The sequence below is a fragment of the Bos javanicus genome, chromosome 8 (genome assembly GCF_032452875.1).
Source record: "Bos javanicus breed banteng chromosome 8, ARS-OSU_banteng_1.0, whole genome shotgun sequence".
Classification (NCBI taxonomy): Eukaryota; Metazoa; Chordata; class Mammalia; order Artiodactyla; family Bovidae; genus Bos; species Bos javanicus.
The window spans coordinates 1,914,089-1,929,546 of record NC_083875.1 but is presented as its reverse complement, the minus strand read 5'-3'; the positions used below and the strand labels follow the sequence as shown (position 1 = coordinate 1,929,546).

The window sequence follows — 15,458 nt, the reverse complement described above, 5'->3', positions numbered from 1 at the left end:
CATAATGCCCTCCAAGTCCATCCATACTTTGTGAATGGCAAAACTTCACTCTTTTCTCTGCTTTACCCAGTCATCTGTCAATGGACACTTACGCTGCTCCACATCTTGGCTATTGTAAACAGTGCAGCTGTGAACACTGGGGTGCGTGTATCTTTTCTAATCAGGGTTCTCCATTCTTTTCAGGTAAATACCCAGGAGTGGCGTTGCTGGGTCTCATGGTAATTCTATTTTTAGTGTTTTGAGAAACCTCCACATTGTTTTCCACAGTGGCCACACCATTATACATTCCCACTGACTGTAGGAGGGTTGGAGGAGGAATTAGTTTTGAAGGAAGTTGGTGAGCAGACACACATATGTTTCTGTATGTGTAAGCATGTGTACCAGAGCTTAACAAAGAGCACGCTGGACTGGGAATGGAAGAGTCTGACTCGTGTCAAAGCATCATCACTGCCAGCAGGAACTTCTTGACACCTCATCTTTCCCTGTCTGCAACTGGGGGATGATTATATCTGTCTTCACCACTTCAGAGGGATGCTGAGAAGACGAATGAGATAGCGTTGGGGATAGCACTTTGAAGTCTTGGTTGGATGAGAACTGTAGGAATCCAAGCTATCATTATCATGTCAGGGCGTGTTTCTTTCTCATGTATCTGCTCAGAGTCACAGGGGCCATGCGCATATCACGTGTACATCCTCTCCTTCAGGTTCAGTTCCCAGAAATGGTCAGATGAACGTGTTTTTCTTTCCCTTACCCTCCTTTCACCTATATTATTCTCTTGACAGAATTTTGCAGTTATTACTGTTGCTGCAGACTTCTTAAAAGACCCTGGAAAGAAAGGACTTTGCCCAGTATAACTTTCTCAGGTAATTATAAAGATAATGATGATACCTTACTATAAAAGAGATGTACAGGTTATAAAGAACCAGGGCTCTGCCTCACAGAATGCTCAACAACAGTCTAGGAAAGGTATGATTTTTTCCCCCACCATTTGACAGAGGGACGATGGCTCAAGAAGTTCAAATAATTGACCTAAAACTTCATTGTACAAGTTGGAGTAATGGAAACTAATGAAAGAATTGTGTTCTAAAAAACAGAGTGAATGAGCAGCAGGGGTATTGAAAGAGCTGAGCCGTGTCCCAGGTGACACTTGGGGAATCGTGTGGGCTTCTTTCATCCCTTGTATCCCAGACAGTCTCCAGGTCTTTGATAACGCGTTGCTGTTTTCCAGTCACTAAGTCATGTCTACCTCTTTACGACCCCATGGACAGAGGAGCCTGGCAGACTACAGTCCATGGGATTTCCCAGGCAGGTATACTGGAGTGGGTTGCCATTTCCTCCTCCGGGGGATCTTCCTGACCCATGGATTGAGCCAGAGTCTTGTGCATTGGCAGGCAGGTTCTTTACCACTGAGCCACCAGGGAAGCCCTTGATGAGGGGTGCAGCTAGGCATTTTCTGGTCTAGAGTTTCAAAAGCTGGACCATTCCACTCAGGGCCTTGTGTGCGTGCATGCTAAGTTGCTTCAGTCATGTCCGACTGTGCAACCCATGGACTGCAACCCATCAGGCTCCTGTGACCATGGGATTCTCCAGGTAAGAACACTGGAGTGGGTTGCCATGCCCTACTCCCAGACCTTGTGAACTGTTCTCTAAATACAAGCAAGTAACTAAAATAAGAATAAAATAAAACATAATTGTCCCTTGGTCTCCAGAGTCATTACCTGGCTAAGTGTCAGCTTTCCCTTGCAGGTCACACAGCACACTAAGGGGTGCCTGAGGTGACCTGTGAAAGACATCCTTGGGACAGCAGGAAGAAACTGGACTTGGAATCCAGACATGAGGTTGAGTCTTGGTCCAAAGTGGCTACTTGTGGTGAGTGAACCTGTTTGAGTTTTGGTTTTAATAACCATAAATGACACATAATATTTACCTATTTACTGACTGTAACTGTCCGATCAGCCTTCCCTTCACCCACCTTGTTTCAGATGCAGAAGTTGATAGACTAAGTAGTCACTTTCAAGGTGACTTGGTGGATTAGTGGTTTAAAACTGCTCTGTTCTGATCATGTCCCCCCTTGTCTTTCTCAACTCAAATGCATGCATGGATTTGTTCACTTCAGTTTTTATTACATGCAGATGCTTTTACTGTTCCAAACTTGGTAGTTATTTTTTTGTATTAAGGTTTACATTTATTTGTCAGATAAATACACATTCTAGGAGCTAAAAATGAAACATTTTCAAATAGTGTCTACATTTTATGATTCAGTGTTATGAAAAACTTGAAATAAGTTACTTTGCTTTGAAATCAGCAATGCTCAAAACCAAATCATTTCCACAGCTCCCTCATTCTGCTGCTTGATTTTGCCTCTCTGTGCATCTTTCATCACCTTTGACATTGCTCACTTCTTGTTTTAATCAATAGTTTAAAACTCAAGTATGGGTGATTTACAATGGTGTGTTAATTCCTGCTGTACAGCAAAGTGATTCTACTATACATACACATACATCCTTTTTTAAATCCTCTTTTCCGTTGCGGTTTATCGCAGAATACCGAATACAGTTCTCTGTGCTTTACAGCAGGACCTTATTTATCTATCTTCTGTATATGTATTCATTCCCTTCTAATGGAGGGCAAGTGGGCTGTCTTTCCTGGCATTCATGCAGTAGATTGTCCGCATATTCAACCATTAGCGCAAAGCTAATGAGAGAAGGGGCTTCCCTGGTGGCTCAGATGGTAAAAAAAAATCTGCCTGCAATGTAGAAGTGGGTTCCATCCCTGGGTTCCATCCATGGCTACTCACTCCAGTATTCTTGCTTGAAAAATCCTATGGACACAGTCCCTGGGATCGCAAAGAGTCAGACACGACTGAGCGACTAACACACACACGGAAGGAAGATGGACGGAGGCAGTGAGGACTTGACCACATCTCAAACGTCGAGCAGGTGACTGCAGCCAGTGAGGGAGCGGTGACTGAAGGGTCACAGCGTGTCCTTACTCGGGTGGTTCTCATTTGTCTGCAGTGGTTTTGCCGTGGCCCCAGCCCAACCTTAGAGGAACATCCACTCCCTTCAAATGGTTGGGCTGGATGAAGGGCAGGCAGCGGTTTCTCGCAAAGGAGTATGTGTCCCCTCTTCTCCTTATTTTCTGCACACCTTTGAGGAAAGGTAGTTGGGAAAAATGTTTGTTGAGTGGACGGTAAATGCAAATAAAATGACAATTTTGAGATCAATGACAAAATTTTAACTTGTCTTCCCTCTAAACTGAGTATGAGAAACAACCCCCCACACCTGTGGACGACGTTTTCCCAAAGGACCTTTCGGTTAACAGGTGTGTGTGTCTGGCGTTACAGGTGTGTGCGGGGGGGTGGGGGGAGCGAGCGTAGGCAGAGGCCATGGGGCTGGTTCCGGCCAGGCTGACCCCGGGTCCGGGGCTGGGCCGGGCTTCCCGTCCGCCCCGCTTTCCGGGTCCTGGCCCGGTCCCAAGGCTCGCGGCAGGGTCTGTGTCCAGGGACCCGGCGGCGCCTGCGCCTCCTCTGCGGCCAGCGTGTCCCACCTAGACCTCCCTCCCAGCCTTTGCGGCGGCCGCTCGGGTCCCCTATCCGTCCCCTCCCGGGACCCGCCCCGGACCCCGGCCCTCGGCAGGGCCCAGACACCGGAGGAGGGCGGGTGGCGCTCCTTGCCCCTCCTGCCTCCTTCCCTGCGCCTCCTCCCTCCTTCCCTGCCCCTCCTCCCTCCTCCCTCCTTCCCTGCCCCTCCTCCCTCCCCCTCCTCCTTTCCCGCCCCTCCCCGCCTCTCCCCTCTTCCCTCTCCCCTCCCCCCTCCTCCTTCCCGGCCCCGCCCCCTTTCCCGCGCTCCTCCCCTTCCCGCCCGGACCCGCCCATACCCACCTCCTCCTTCCCGGCCCCGCCCCTCCTCCCCTCCTCCTTCCTGGCCCCGACCCTCCCCTCCTCCTTCCTGGCCCCGCCCCTCCTCTTCCGCGCTCCTCCCCCTCCCGCCCGGCCCCGCCCCCTCCCCTCCCCCTTCCCGGGCCCGGCAGGCGGCGGCGGCGGCGGCGGGAGCGCGCGGGCGACGAGCGGAGTCCAGAGCTGCCCGGCGTCCGAGGCAGGCGAGCGGGAGAGCGCGGGGCGTGCGGACAAAGAGGGCGCCACGCTGAGGTAGGACCCCTCCCCGCCCCGAGCCCCCGGCCCCGAACCCCGCGCCCGCAGGGCCGGGTTGGAGAGGGTCGGCCGGCCGGCCCCAGGCACTGCAGCGGCGGGCGCCCGGACGCCCGGCGGGCGGACCTGGCGACGCGGCGCTGCGGGCGCTCCTGAGCCCCGAAACTTCCGAGGGTGCGAGGCTCCTGTCCGGCCAGGCCCGGGGCGGCGGCCAGGCGGCGAGTGGACCCACCCGGCCCGGCCCTGCCTTCCCGGCCGCTGGCCGGGGCGCGAGGTCTAAGCGGGCGGCCCCCTGCAGCAGCCCCGGGGCGCGTCTACACGGGCGGCTCCTGGCACCTGGCCCCGGGATGTCTACGCCGGCGGCCCTAGCAGCAGCCTCAGGGCGCGTCTACGCGGGCGACTCTAGCACCTGGCCCTGCGGCGTCGACGAGGGCCGCCCTGGGCACCTGGCCCCAGGGTCTGCAAGGACGGCCCCCTGCCTCTGGCCGCGGGAGCGTCTACATTGGCGGCGCGGGCACCTGGCCCGGCGTCCACGCGGGCCCGCAGTACCTGCGGCGAGCAGAGCGACGGCCAGGCCCCTGCCCGCGTCCACACCGCCACCTGGCTCTCCTGGGCACGCCTACACTGAACTAGGGGTCGAGGAGAGCGGTGCATGGTCTGAATGCTTTTTCCTGAATGGCCCCATTTTCATATTCTGCTCGCGGTTCCCAGTCTAGCATTCCATTCTCAAATTCTTTGGGTGATAATTTTGCCAGATTTTCTGAATGGGATTAGCACAGGCCGTTCAGAAATCGCTTCCGAGTTTGTCAGCCGCTGCCCTGAAGGGTGATACGTTTATATTTGAGCTGCTTTCGGGCCCATCTTCAGTGTGTCTTTTAGAATTGTCAACCTTCAACTCGTTTTCCTTGGGTAAGATTAAACAATTCTATTTTTAAGACCAGCGAAGAAACATATGTATTTCATACTGGGATCATTTACCACCAAAGTGGCTTGAGTGCTGGGGAACTTGGTTGGATTTAAAAGGAATTTCAGGTGGAGGAAACAGTTCATTTGCCACTTTAACCTTCTCAGATAAGTTGAGGACTTAGTTAAGGCCTCAGGTTTCACTTTGAAAGCCAGAGAAATTATGTTTCTATTGCATTTCATAAATCCTATTTATGTCAAGAGTCCCCTGTGGTACTTGATAGCTGTTCCTGCACAGTGAACTAGATGTCTTCACGGATTTATTGTGAACTGCTTAAAAAGCCTGTTTTGTTTTCAATTGTTGACTCTGGAGTTCAGGCACCATGTATTCCAAAGCAAAGCTCCATTCTCTCGGGAAGCACTTCTGTGTGCTGTTGGGTTCCTGGCTCTTCTTTGTACCTTTACCCGCCAGTGATGGTCCTCCTTCTCTGTCTTTCCCTCCTCTTCCCCGGGGGCCCCAGAGCAGCGTCTGACATGGATGTTACATGAGCCCCTTTGAGAGCTGCACACAAGTATGCGTGTCACTGCTGCATTTCCTTTGGTGAACTAGAGGAAGATGGATGAGTCGGCCCTGCTGGATCTTCTGGAGTGCCCTGTGTGCCTGGAGCGGCTGGATGCCTCTGCCAAGGTGTTACCTTGCCAGCACACGTTCTGTAAACGCTGTTTGCTGGGCATCGTCGGTTCCCGGAATGAACTCAGATGTCCCGAGTGCCGGACTCTGGTTGGCTCGGGTGTGGAGCAGCTTCCGAGCAACATCCTGCTGGTCAGACTTCTGGACGGCATCAAGCAGCGGCCGTGGAAGCCCGGCCCCGTGGGGGGCAGTGGCACCAACGGCACCAGCGCCTTGAGGGCTCAGAGCAGTGCTGTGGTCACCTGCAGCCCTAAAGATGGCCCGAGCTCACAGGGCGGACCCCAGCCGCGGGCGCAAGCCTGGAGCCCCCCGGTGAGGGTGAGTAGCCCGCGGAGGCAGATGTGCGCATGTCTTCTTTATTCGTTGGGTGTTTTCTACATCAACTCATGGCTGAAGGAGCCACATCATTGGAACAGATAGGAAATTATGCGTCAGGAATTGTTTTTTTCTTTTTTGGAGTGAGATTGGATGTAAATAATGGTTTTGTTTTTAGAATTCTCTCCTGGATGGTGGGCCTCTATTGGCTTTTAAGATAAATTTTGAGAAACAGTAGCAATTATTCAATGAAATATAAAACACAGCAGTTTTTTATGCTGAATGTAAAATGGAAATTTGTTGTGGTTTTACCTTTTTGATGGAATTGAAAGAGTCATAATTATGCATGTATGTGTGCATATATGTATGCATATTATAAATAGGTGTGTGGGTAGGTCGTAAGTGGGAAATTGAGCTTTAATTTTATGTGGCTTGAAGCCATTCTATGGGTTTTATGAATGCACAGCACAGAATTTTCTGGTTGGAGGAATTTTTAACAAATCATGGCCACAGGTAGAAGAGTTTTGTTGCTGTAGCAACAGATTGTCATTGAGAGCCATGCTAAGACAGCAGAGAATCTAGCTTTATGTTGACTTTTGTAGGGATTGAAACAAAATGTTTCCATCAGATTTTTCTGGGGTTTTGGGTTTGGGCTGAAATAATTTCAAGTGTGGCTAAATATCTATGTGGTACAGTTACCACAACAGAAATTTCTAGAAGGAAGGTAAAAGATTTTGAAGAAATCTGAATTATGTTGCAGTTGACGACATCCTAATGAAGCATGCTTTTCTCATTTTTGTAAATCTCAAAAGTAGTTCTGGACATTTAAAGCAATTCTGTTTTTTTTTTTTTATCCTGGAAGAAATGATTTTGATGAGTGGCCAAATTGAGAAAATGCAGTTTTAAAGAACAGTTAATCTGAATGAGAATATTTTTGTTACATACTCATAGTAAATACACAGAACTGACTTTTTCATGTAATGTAGGAGTGACCTTTGGGATGGTGTTGAATAGTGTCAGCTCACAGGTGTGGCTCCATTGGAGCCGTTAACAGAAGGGCTGTCTTTCTACTGTTCTTCTCCTTTCTCAAGCCCGTCTCTTACTAATTGTGTGTTTGCATCACTAGATGGTAAGTATAGAAAGTGTGTTAATCTCTGGAAAACAGTTTTATCCTCAGGCTATCAGATTTCTCTTAAGTCACATTTACTGTTTTTTTAAGACAGTGAGAACTTTGTGTTTTGGAGGTTTTCTTTGCATATTTGAAGCCCCCTAGTTATGAAATTGCTTATAGGATTTTCTTAGATTTTTTTTTTTTAAATGGGAGTTTACACGATTAGCATTCATGGGCTCATGAATATTTCAACCTCAGAACCTCTGATCAAGTTGGTTGTTTCTGAGACACCTGACCCAGGTCTGCTTCACTTAATTAGGGATTGGATTTGCTTCTTGGAAGGATTTTGTTTCCTTGTTAATTATGCTGGAGAGTCATAGCTTCTGGCTGTGAATAGAAGCGTCTCATCAGTTGACAGGTTGCCTTACCTGTTGTGAGGAATGTGGTGAATGTTTGATTACTGATAAAAAGAAATTTAAGACGAGGGCTCAGCATTCAACTTGGTGTCCTTTGAATTCTAAGGTTTTGTTTCTTTCTTACGTAGAAACTGACATTGTGATGCTGGAATGTTCATTTATTTGAGCTGCTAATCTCCAAAAATTGACGGACACTTTTCTTAGATACATTATTTTGAGGTTTTGATGATGTCAGTATTATTATTCTGACTGATTATGATTTTCCTAATTTACTTTTTGTTTCTTCTTTAGCATAAGAAAAATTACTCGTCAAGAAGCTCAACTGAGCTTGAGCCTTATAACTTAGATAAGGCAGTTGAGGCCATTAAAAATAGGAGGTGATGTCTGTTACTTGGGGTGGGGCGGCGGGGGGACGACACTGAGAGTGGAGGACAAAATAACAAACAAACCAGAATTATTCGGTAATGTGGGTGGATGCAGATGCTGCAATTCTTAAAAAAAGAACTTTCTCCCCACCTAGTCTAAAATAATTTCTCAGTAGCAGTTACTGGTACCTTTTACTTTGAAATATTCAAAATAACCAGGTATACAGGAACAGCACCAGCACCTAAAAGATAAATACATTTCAGAAAATGTTCATTTCTTATTTCTTTTAAAAATTTTATTTAACAAAGCGATTCAGTTCTACATACCTTCTTTTCATAATCTTTTCCATGATGGTTTACCCCAGCTTCTTGACTATATTTCCCTGTGCTCTTCAGTAGGACCTATTGTTTATCCATCCTGTATATACTAGTTTGCATCTGCTAATCCCAAACTAGGAAATGCTGCTTTTGAAAGTGAGAGCCCTGGAGTCGTCCACCAGCCCCTGGGGTGTCCCCTGAGGTGAGAGAATCCCAGATCCTTAACTGTTCTGACACCAGCCAGGGGATGTGAGAGCCTGTACCCACTGTGGCGGAAGCTGGTGCTGATAGCATGTGTTATGCTGTTTGGTTATTGGTTATGATCCTGTGAAGAGCTGACTCAGTGGAAAAGACCCTGATGCTGGGAATGATTGAGGGTGGGAAGAAGAGGGGGCAACAGAGGATGAGATGGCTGGATGGCGTCACTGACTCAATGGACATGGGTTTGAGCAAACTCCAGGAGATGGTGAAGGACGTCTTCACTCCAGGGAGGCCTGGCTCGCTGCAGTCCACACAGTTGCAAAGAGTCGAGCAAGACTGAGGGACTGAACGACAGCAAATACGTTCCTTGTTCTGTTAGATCGTGGCCATGTGGCTTCCTCACGCGAGTGTCTCAGGGAGACTGGGTGTTATCAGCAGATGCGAACATAGCTGACATATGACACACATCCTGTTCCCAGAATTTTAGTGATTTTTGCCTCATGTGTGTGCATGCTGTCCCTTCAGTTGTGTCCAACTCTTTGCAACCTGCTAGGCTTCTCTGTCCATGGAATTCTCCAGGCAAGAATACTGGAGTAGGTTGCTGTGCCCTCCTCCAGGGGGTCTTCCTGACCAGGGATTGAACCCAAGTGTCCTGTTTCTCCTGCATTGGCAGGCAGGTTCTTTACCCACTGTGCCACCTGGGAAGCCCTTCTTGCTACATTTTGTTATCGTTCAGTCACTGAGTTGTGTCCAGCTCTTTGTGACCTGATGGACTGCAGCACACCAGGCTTCCCTGTCCTCCACTGTCTCCCGGAGTTTGCTCAAACTCATGTCTATGGAGTTGGTGATGCTATCTAGTCTAACCACCTCATCCTTTGTTGCCCGCTTCTCCTCCTGCCTTCAATCTTTCCTCTCATCATCATCTTTTCCGGTGAGTCGGCTCTTTGCCTCAGGTGGCCAAGTATTGGAGCTTCAGTTCAGCATTTGTCCTTCCAATGAATATTCATGGTTGATTTCCTTAGGATTGACTGTTTTGATCTCCTTGCAGTCCAAGGGACTCTCAAGAGTCTTCTCCAGCACCGCTGTTCGAAAGCATCAATTCTTTGGTGCTCAGCCTTCTTTATGATACAACTCTCACATCCATACATGACTACTGGAAAAACCATAGTTTTGACTAGATGGACCTTTGTCTCGTATGAAGGATCAAATGGAAAAGTGTTGGGTCGACGTCACCACAGGGAGCTGGCAGCTCTTTACTTCAAGTAAAGAATTCCTGTGATCCAAGGGCCAAAGGTGACCAGGGGAATGAGGTGCAGGGTGGGGGTGTCTGTAGATAACTGTTTACATGGACTGGAAAATACCTACTGAAGATGGGTTTTACATATATAAGGATATGCACAGTTAGACACGGACAGCATGTTTGAGTGGTTCCTATAGAATTATGACTAATGGAATAGATTTCTGCTTTCTGAGTGTGGTTCCGCTGGTTCCATAGCTGATACTTGTGCCTGTGTCTGTCTAGGTGTTGCTACATAACAACCTCACACTGCTGCTCCCTCAGAGTGAGCATATTCAGCAACCATTGATCACATGACCCCTGATTGACACTAAATTGTATTTCTTGTAGTCTTTCCTTTATCTGGCAAATATTGATCAAGCACTTAACTAGGTGCCAAGCACTGCTCTAGCTGCTGAATAGATAGAATTGGGCAAACCAGATGCAGATTCTGCTTAGGAACTTGTGTGTCACTCTGGTGGGAGACACAGCTTTGGTAGTGTGTAAACAGTGCAGGTAGGTCATTCCAGGTGCTCAGTGTTAGGCAGGGAGCTGGTAGAGGGTGGATGAGGGGCAGGTTTAGCGTGAGGGTGTGTGTGTGAGAGAGAGAGAGAGGATGGGCAGGGGCCTGGTTTAGGGTGAGGGATGTGTATGTATTCATATTCACAAGCTTCCCAGGGTGTGTGTGTGTATGTGTGTGTGTGTGTACGTGTGTACTCATAAGCTTCTTGAGGCCAAGGCATTTGAGTTGAAGTCTTCAGGGTGAAATGGTGTTAAGTAGTTGAGAGGGGCTGGGCAGGAGAAGGGTCAGTGGTCACTGCTCGGAGCCAAAAGGAAGGGCCTCTGGGCCTGAGATAACCGTCAGGCTCAGGCAGAAAAGGTTGGAGCTTGGTGTTCGGGGACCGGGAGACGGGGAAGGCGAGGAGTTCTAGAAACTGGGGCGCAGGTGAATTCCTTTCTCCTGTTTTCATTTCTCCCTGATTACACTTCCCTCTCTCCCCGGAGCTGACTGTGAGGGGCTGAGTCGTGTCCTCCCAGACCTAGAAGTTGAAGTCCTGTCCCTTAGTTCCTGGGACCTCCCAGATGGTTCCACTGAGAAGAACCTGCCTGCAATGCAGGACACATGAGTTGGATTCCCTGGGTTGGGATGATCCCCTGGAGAAAGAAATGGCAACCCACTCTAGTATGCTTGCCTGGAGAATCCGATGGACAGAGCAGCCTGGAGGGCTTCAGGCCCCGGGGTTGCAGAGTCAGACCTGAATGAGCACACACACAGGGAGGCAGCAGGTGGGGAGGCCGCAGAGTGTGGGGTGTGATGCAGGGGCGTCCCTGTGACTGAGGGCGGTGACCCCAGAGTGAGCATCTGGTCAGGGGGGAGGAGGTGGGTGAGAATGGGCAGGCAGGACCAGTTCCCCTGGCAGTTGGGTCACTGGGCACAGGGGGAGCATCCCTCCTGGACAAATCCGGCGGCAGTTTGGACAGGAGATGGTGAGGTGGGGAGGTTTTGATGTTTCCAAGTGGCTGAGTCAAAATAAACAAAGGTGTTGCTCGTTTTTGCCAAACACTGTCGCAGACATTCTTGACCTCTCCTTATTTACTGATTTATTTCCTCCCTGACCCCTGTTCTGTCCTTGTGTCCACCCCAAGCCTGGCCGCTACCTTGTTCCTGAGTCAGGAGGGCAGTGAGGCTCAGGGCTGGACTGGGCAGGAAGCCTGCGCCCAGCAGGGAAATGCCGAATGACTCTTGTACCACAAATGGATCGTGGATCCTACGTGTAAATCTCAACCAGCCCTTTGCAGTTAATATTGGAACAATATTGTTATTTTTAAAATGTAAATTTCAAAATGAGTTCCTGAAAACATCCTGGCTGTCAAAAAAATTCTTCACTTTGGAAGTATAATGTGTGTCTGTCTTTATCTCTTTGTATATGTTTGTATGTGTATGCATCTGGTTGTTTTGGTTCTTTACATAAGTGGAATTCCATACTCTGCGTATCTGATGACTAGAATGTGGCTGGGAAATCTTGTCTTGTCTGAGCACGTATACATCTACCTTCTTAAAAAGAAGACACCTTTTTTATTGAGCTGTACTATACACACAGAAGAGTGCATGAATTGTGAGCACGCAAGTCACTAAATTAACATGCTTCATTCTTTTTAAATGACCACGTAGTGTTTTTCTCTCCATTTAAAAAATTAAAGATAGTAAGTACTCATCGAGAGGATGTACAGGGGGAATGAAGGCTTCTACTCTCTCTGATCCTAGTCTTCAGAGGTGACCACTGGGAGGGATTATTTTTTGGTGTGTTTTCTTCCCTAAGGAAAAAGCTGAGTAGAGACAGGATCCTATTATGCATGCTATCAGCAACGTGCAGTTTTCCACAAAGTGGCGTCACTCTCAGAGCGTGTCAGTGCTCTCACTGCTGCACAGGAAGAAATCCTCATTTTGTGGACGTGGGGAGGGTGGCTGGAGAGGCCCAGGAGCTGGTGCAGGGCCCCCGGGCGCCACTACAGGCCCCTGACCAACTGCCCTGGCCCCCTCAGCACTGCAGCCAGCGGGGCTCTGTCCACCTTGCTGTCCCTGGCTCGTGCTTCATCCTGATAGAAAAGGGCCAGTGGATCCCTGCATGGCCGCAGGCCGGCCCTGTGTTCCTCTCCTGCGGCCACTGTGACAGAGTGCCCTGAGCACTCTGGGTGGTGGAGAACAACTGCTATCCTGGGGCTGGATCCGACACCCGGGTGTCCTGCTGCCCTGAACCCGCAGGCCTCTCCTAGCCCTGGGGTCTCGCAGCAGACCCTGCTGTGGTCACCTGCTGCCCACACGCCTCCCATCCCCGTCCCTCTGCACGGGGCCTGGCGCCCTGCTCGTCTGTGACCTGGTCTCCCTCCCACGGCCTGGCGGGCGTGGGGTGCTCAGCCTCCAGGGTCCCGCCTGGCCACGGTGGGGACACGGCATGCCTCTGCGAGGTGCAAGGGCCCGGCACCACTCGGTGTGAGTCAGCCCGCCTCTCCACAGCTGTGCGCTATCCGACTGTGGGCTCCTTCACTGTGGAGCCCAGCCCTCAGTCTCCCAGAGCTTTCGTCATGGTGTGTATTGTTGTTTAGTCGCTGAGTCGTGTCTGACTCTTTCGACCCCGTGGACTGTAGCCCCCCCGGCTCCTCTGTCCATGGGATTCTTCGGGCAAGGATACTGAGTGGGTTGCCATGCCCATCTCCAGGGGATCTTCCTGACTCAGGTTCAGACCTGTGTCTCGTGCACTGACAGACGGATTCTTTCCCACTGTGCCACCTGGGAAGCCCTCATACTGTGTATACCCCTCACTTTTTTTTCTCAATTTCAAAGACTTCTGAGAGTCGTGACCATAAAAAGAGAACTCGCGAGGTTCACGCACCCTGTGTGTGGGGCCGTCCTTGCCCTGGCCGTCTCTGTGCCCGTACCCCATCCGGAGGATGGGGCGCCGGCCTCCGGGAGGCTGGCGGGCCTGTCACTGCACACACAGGCCTGCCAGTGGGTTCCTGGGACCGCAGGGCGGGGAGGAAGGCACCAGTGGCCGCTGAGCAGTAGATTATTTGAGTTGTGAAACGTGGGAAAAGGCCGCAGTAAGCAGCGTGCACGTGAACTGTTAAGTTGCGTTTAGTAGAGTGCCGAGAGGCTTGGAATGTCAAGTTTCAACTTTCTTCTGTTCAACTAAGGAATTAAAAATTTCCCCAAGTATTTTTTAACAAGGACAAAAATTTAGAACACTGTATGTTCACTGTTTATATAACTCAGCAATGGATGAACAGGGGTGACTTTTCATTAGCATGTTTAAAATGTACTGAGTGTTCCTGGACATCAGAGAACTGCCAGGATGAAATGCGAGTTCGCTGGAGGGGCTCCATGCATGCTACGTCATGTCCTACGTCATGTCTGACCCCACGGATTGTAGCCCGCCAGGCTCCTCTGTCCGTGAAATTCTCCAGGCAAGAATTCTGGAGTGGGTTGCCATTCCCTTCTCCAGAAGATCTTCCCGACCCAGGGATCGAACCTGGGTCTCCTGCATTGGCAGGTGGGTTCTTTTCCACTGTGCCACCTGGAATGCCCAAAGCGCTCCCTCCCTGGTTGTAATTCATGTGAAGGAAGCTTGTCTGCCTCCACAAATAATGCAACAGCAACGGGGCAGAACCTCACTGTGGGAGCCAGCAGCTTGGTATTGATATAAGGTTCCTGGAAGGTGTTTGGACACTAAGGCTACAAGCTGAATGTTCGATTTCTTAGGAGGAGATTATATTTCCATAGAGCTGAAAATCTTCTGACACTGCTGATTAAATAACTGCTTAGTTCTTAAACATGTATCTTTATAGAACTTTAAAAATTCTTTAATACATTGACCACATAGAGGAAACAATGTCAGGAATAAGTTAAACCTCAGACCTTAAATTTTTATTTGCTCAGCTCATTTGAAGGGGTATTTAGTTACCAAATGTCTCAATTTTTTTTTGTTATTTTGTTTCCCATGGCTGAGTTTGTCTTTTAAACACACTGATATATTATTTCCAGCATTTCATATGTTTTTACTTTTTCTTCCCCACCATTGAGCAACAGTTGAAGAGCTTAAGTTTTTGAGTCTAAATATATTTGCCATTTTTGGTCAGTCTAATTACTTTCGTTCAGTATTACGTATTTCATTGTATGTAATACTATTAGCACTTTTGTTTTTCTATTTTCTACTTATTCTTAGGACAAATCCAAAATATTAGAAGATCTTGAAAGCCCAGACTCTCTTGTACAAGGGTAGTGATTTTGCTGAAAGTGAAATGTTAGGTGAAGGTCATCAGTAGGAGACAGTGCAGAATGTTTACAGAGTCCAGGAAAGTACAGCTGTGGCGTGGGGCTCTGGTCGTGCCGCTCGCTCTGCGAGGATGTCCCGAGATGGGGCGTGAGGACCACCTGTGTGGTGCCAAGTGATGGGGCCATGGCATCAGTCCCGGCTTGGTGACTCGCCACCAGGGATTTCTCTTCCACAGGCTGGGGTTTCCTCTCTTCTAAAACTAGAGGTTTGTGTATCTGAGTTCCTGTGCAGCCCTGAGAATTTTGACCTAATTGCCCACGCCAAGACCAGGTTCGATAGCGTTTAGGACAGACTGAGGCTAGTGTCTGGAGATCGTCTGGGTGAGACGACAGGAAATGTGCCTCAGTGTCACCCTGGGCCCGCAGCTCCTGAGTGTCCCTGGAGGCGCGGCGCGTCTGTGTCTTCAGACAGGTGGGAGGCGCACCGGGCGTTGAGCAGGGGGACACGCAGGAAGGCGGGGGCAGCTGGGGAGCCCAGCTGGGGGCCGGGGTGCTTGCCGGGCCGCCTCTGTTCTGCCTGCTGGGGTCCCCAGGGCTGAGACTGTAGTGTGCTCAGCCAGGTGTGCCGCCCTGCAGGTGTCTGGGCACCCTGCATCTGTCTTTCCCACTCTGAACGGCTGTCCCGGCATTGTGTTGATACTGGCAGTGGGGGGCGGGGGAGTGGCTGAGCTTCTCTGGGGGCAGATGAGCCTGGGGCGGCAGGGGGGGGAGGGGGCGCAGCAAGGGCAGCCGTGGACCTGCTCCTCCTCGTGGGCACACTTGGCTTCGGGAGTGAGGATGGAGGCGGTGGGTCGTTGGCGGAGTGGTCAGGAGGCATCGGGAGGCCATGTGGGTGGTGAGCTGAGGGCAGTGGGAGCAGCCAGGTGGAGGGGCTTCATTCA

At 50.0% G+C, this 15,458-nt stretch overlaps 1 protein-coding gene across 6 annotated transcripts in view; it reads left to right on the top strand.

The window, feature by feature from the left end:
- Positions 1–4,018: 4,018 nt before the first annotated feature.
- The window catches only part of SH3RF1 (SH3 domain containing ring finger 1), a 155,548-nt gene continuing 144,108 nt past the window's right edge, over positions 4,019–15,458 (top strand). For 2 of the 6 annotated variants that reach the window (XM_061424908.1, XM_061424904.1), the window contains exons 1-2: positions 4,019–4,150; positions 5,575–6,062. In XM_061424908.1, the coding sequence (XP_061280892.1) occupies positions 5,670–6,062 (393 nt within the window). In that variant the 5' untranslated portion in view covers positions 4,019–4,150; positions 5,575–5,669. The remainder of the gene's footprint in view (positions 4,151–5,574; positions 6,063–15,458) is intronic. The other 4 variants (XM_061424906.1, XM_061424909.1, XM_061424905.1 and 1 more) reach the window with 3 other exon arrangements.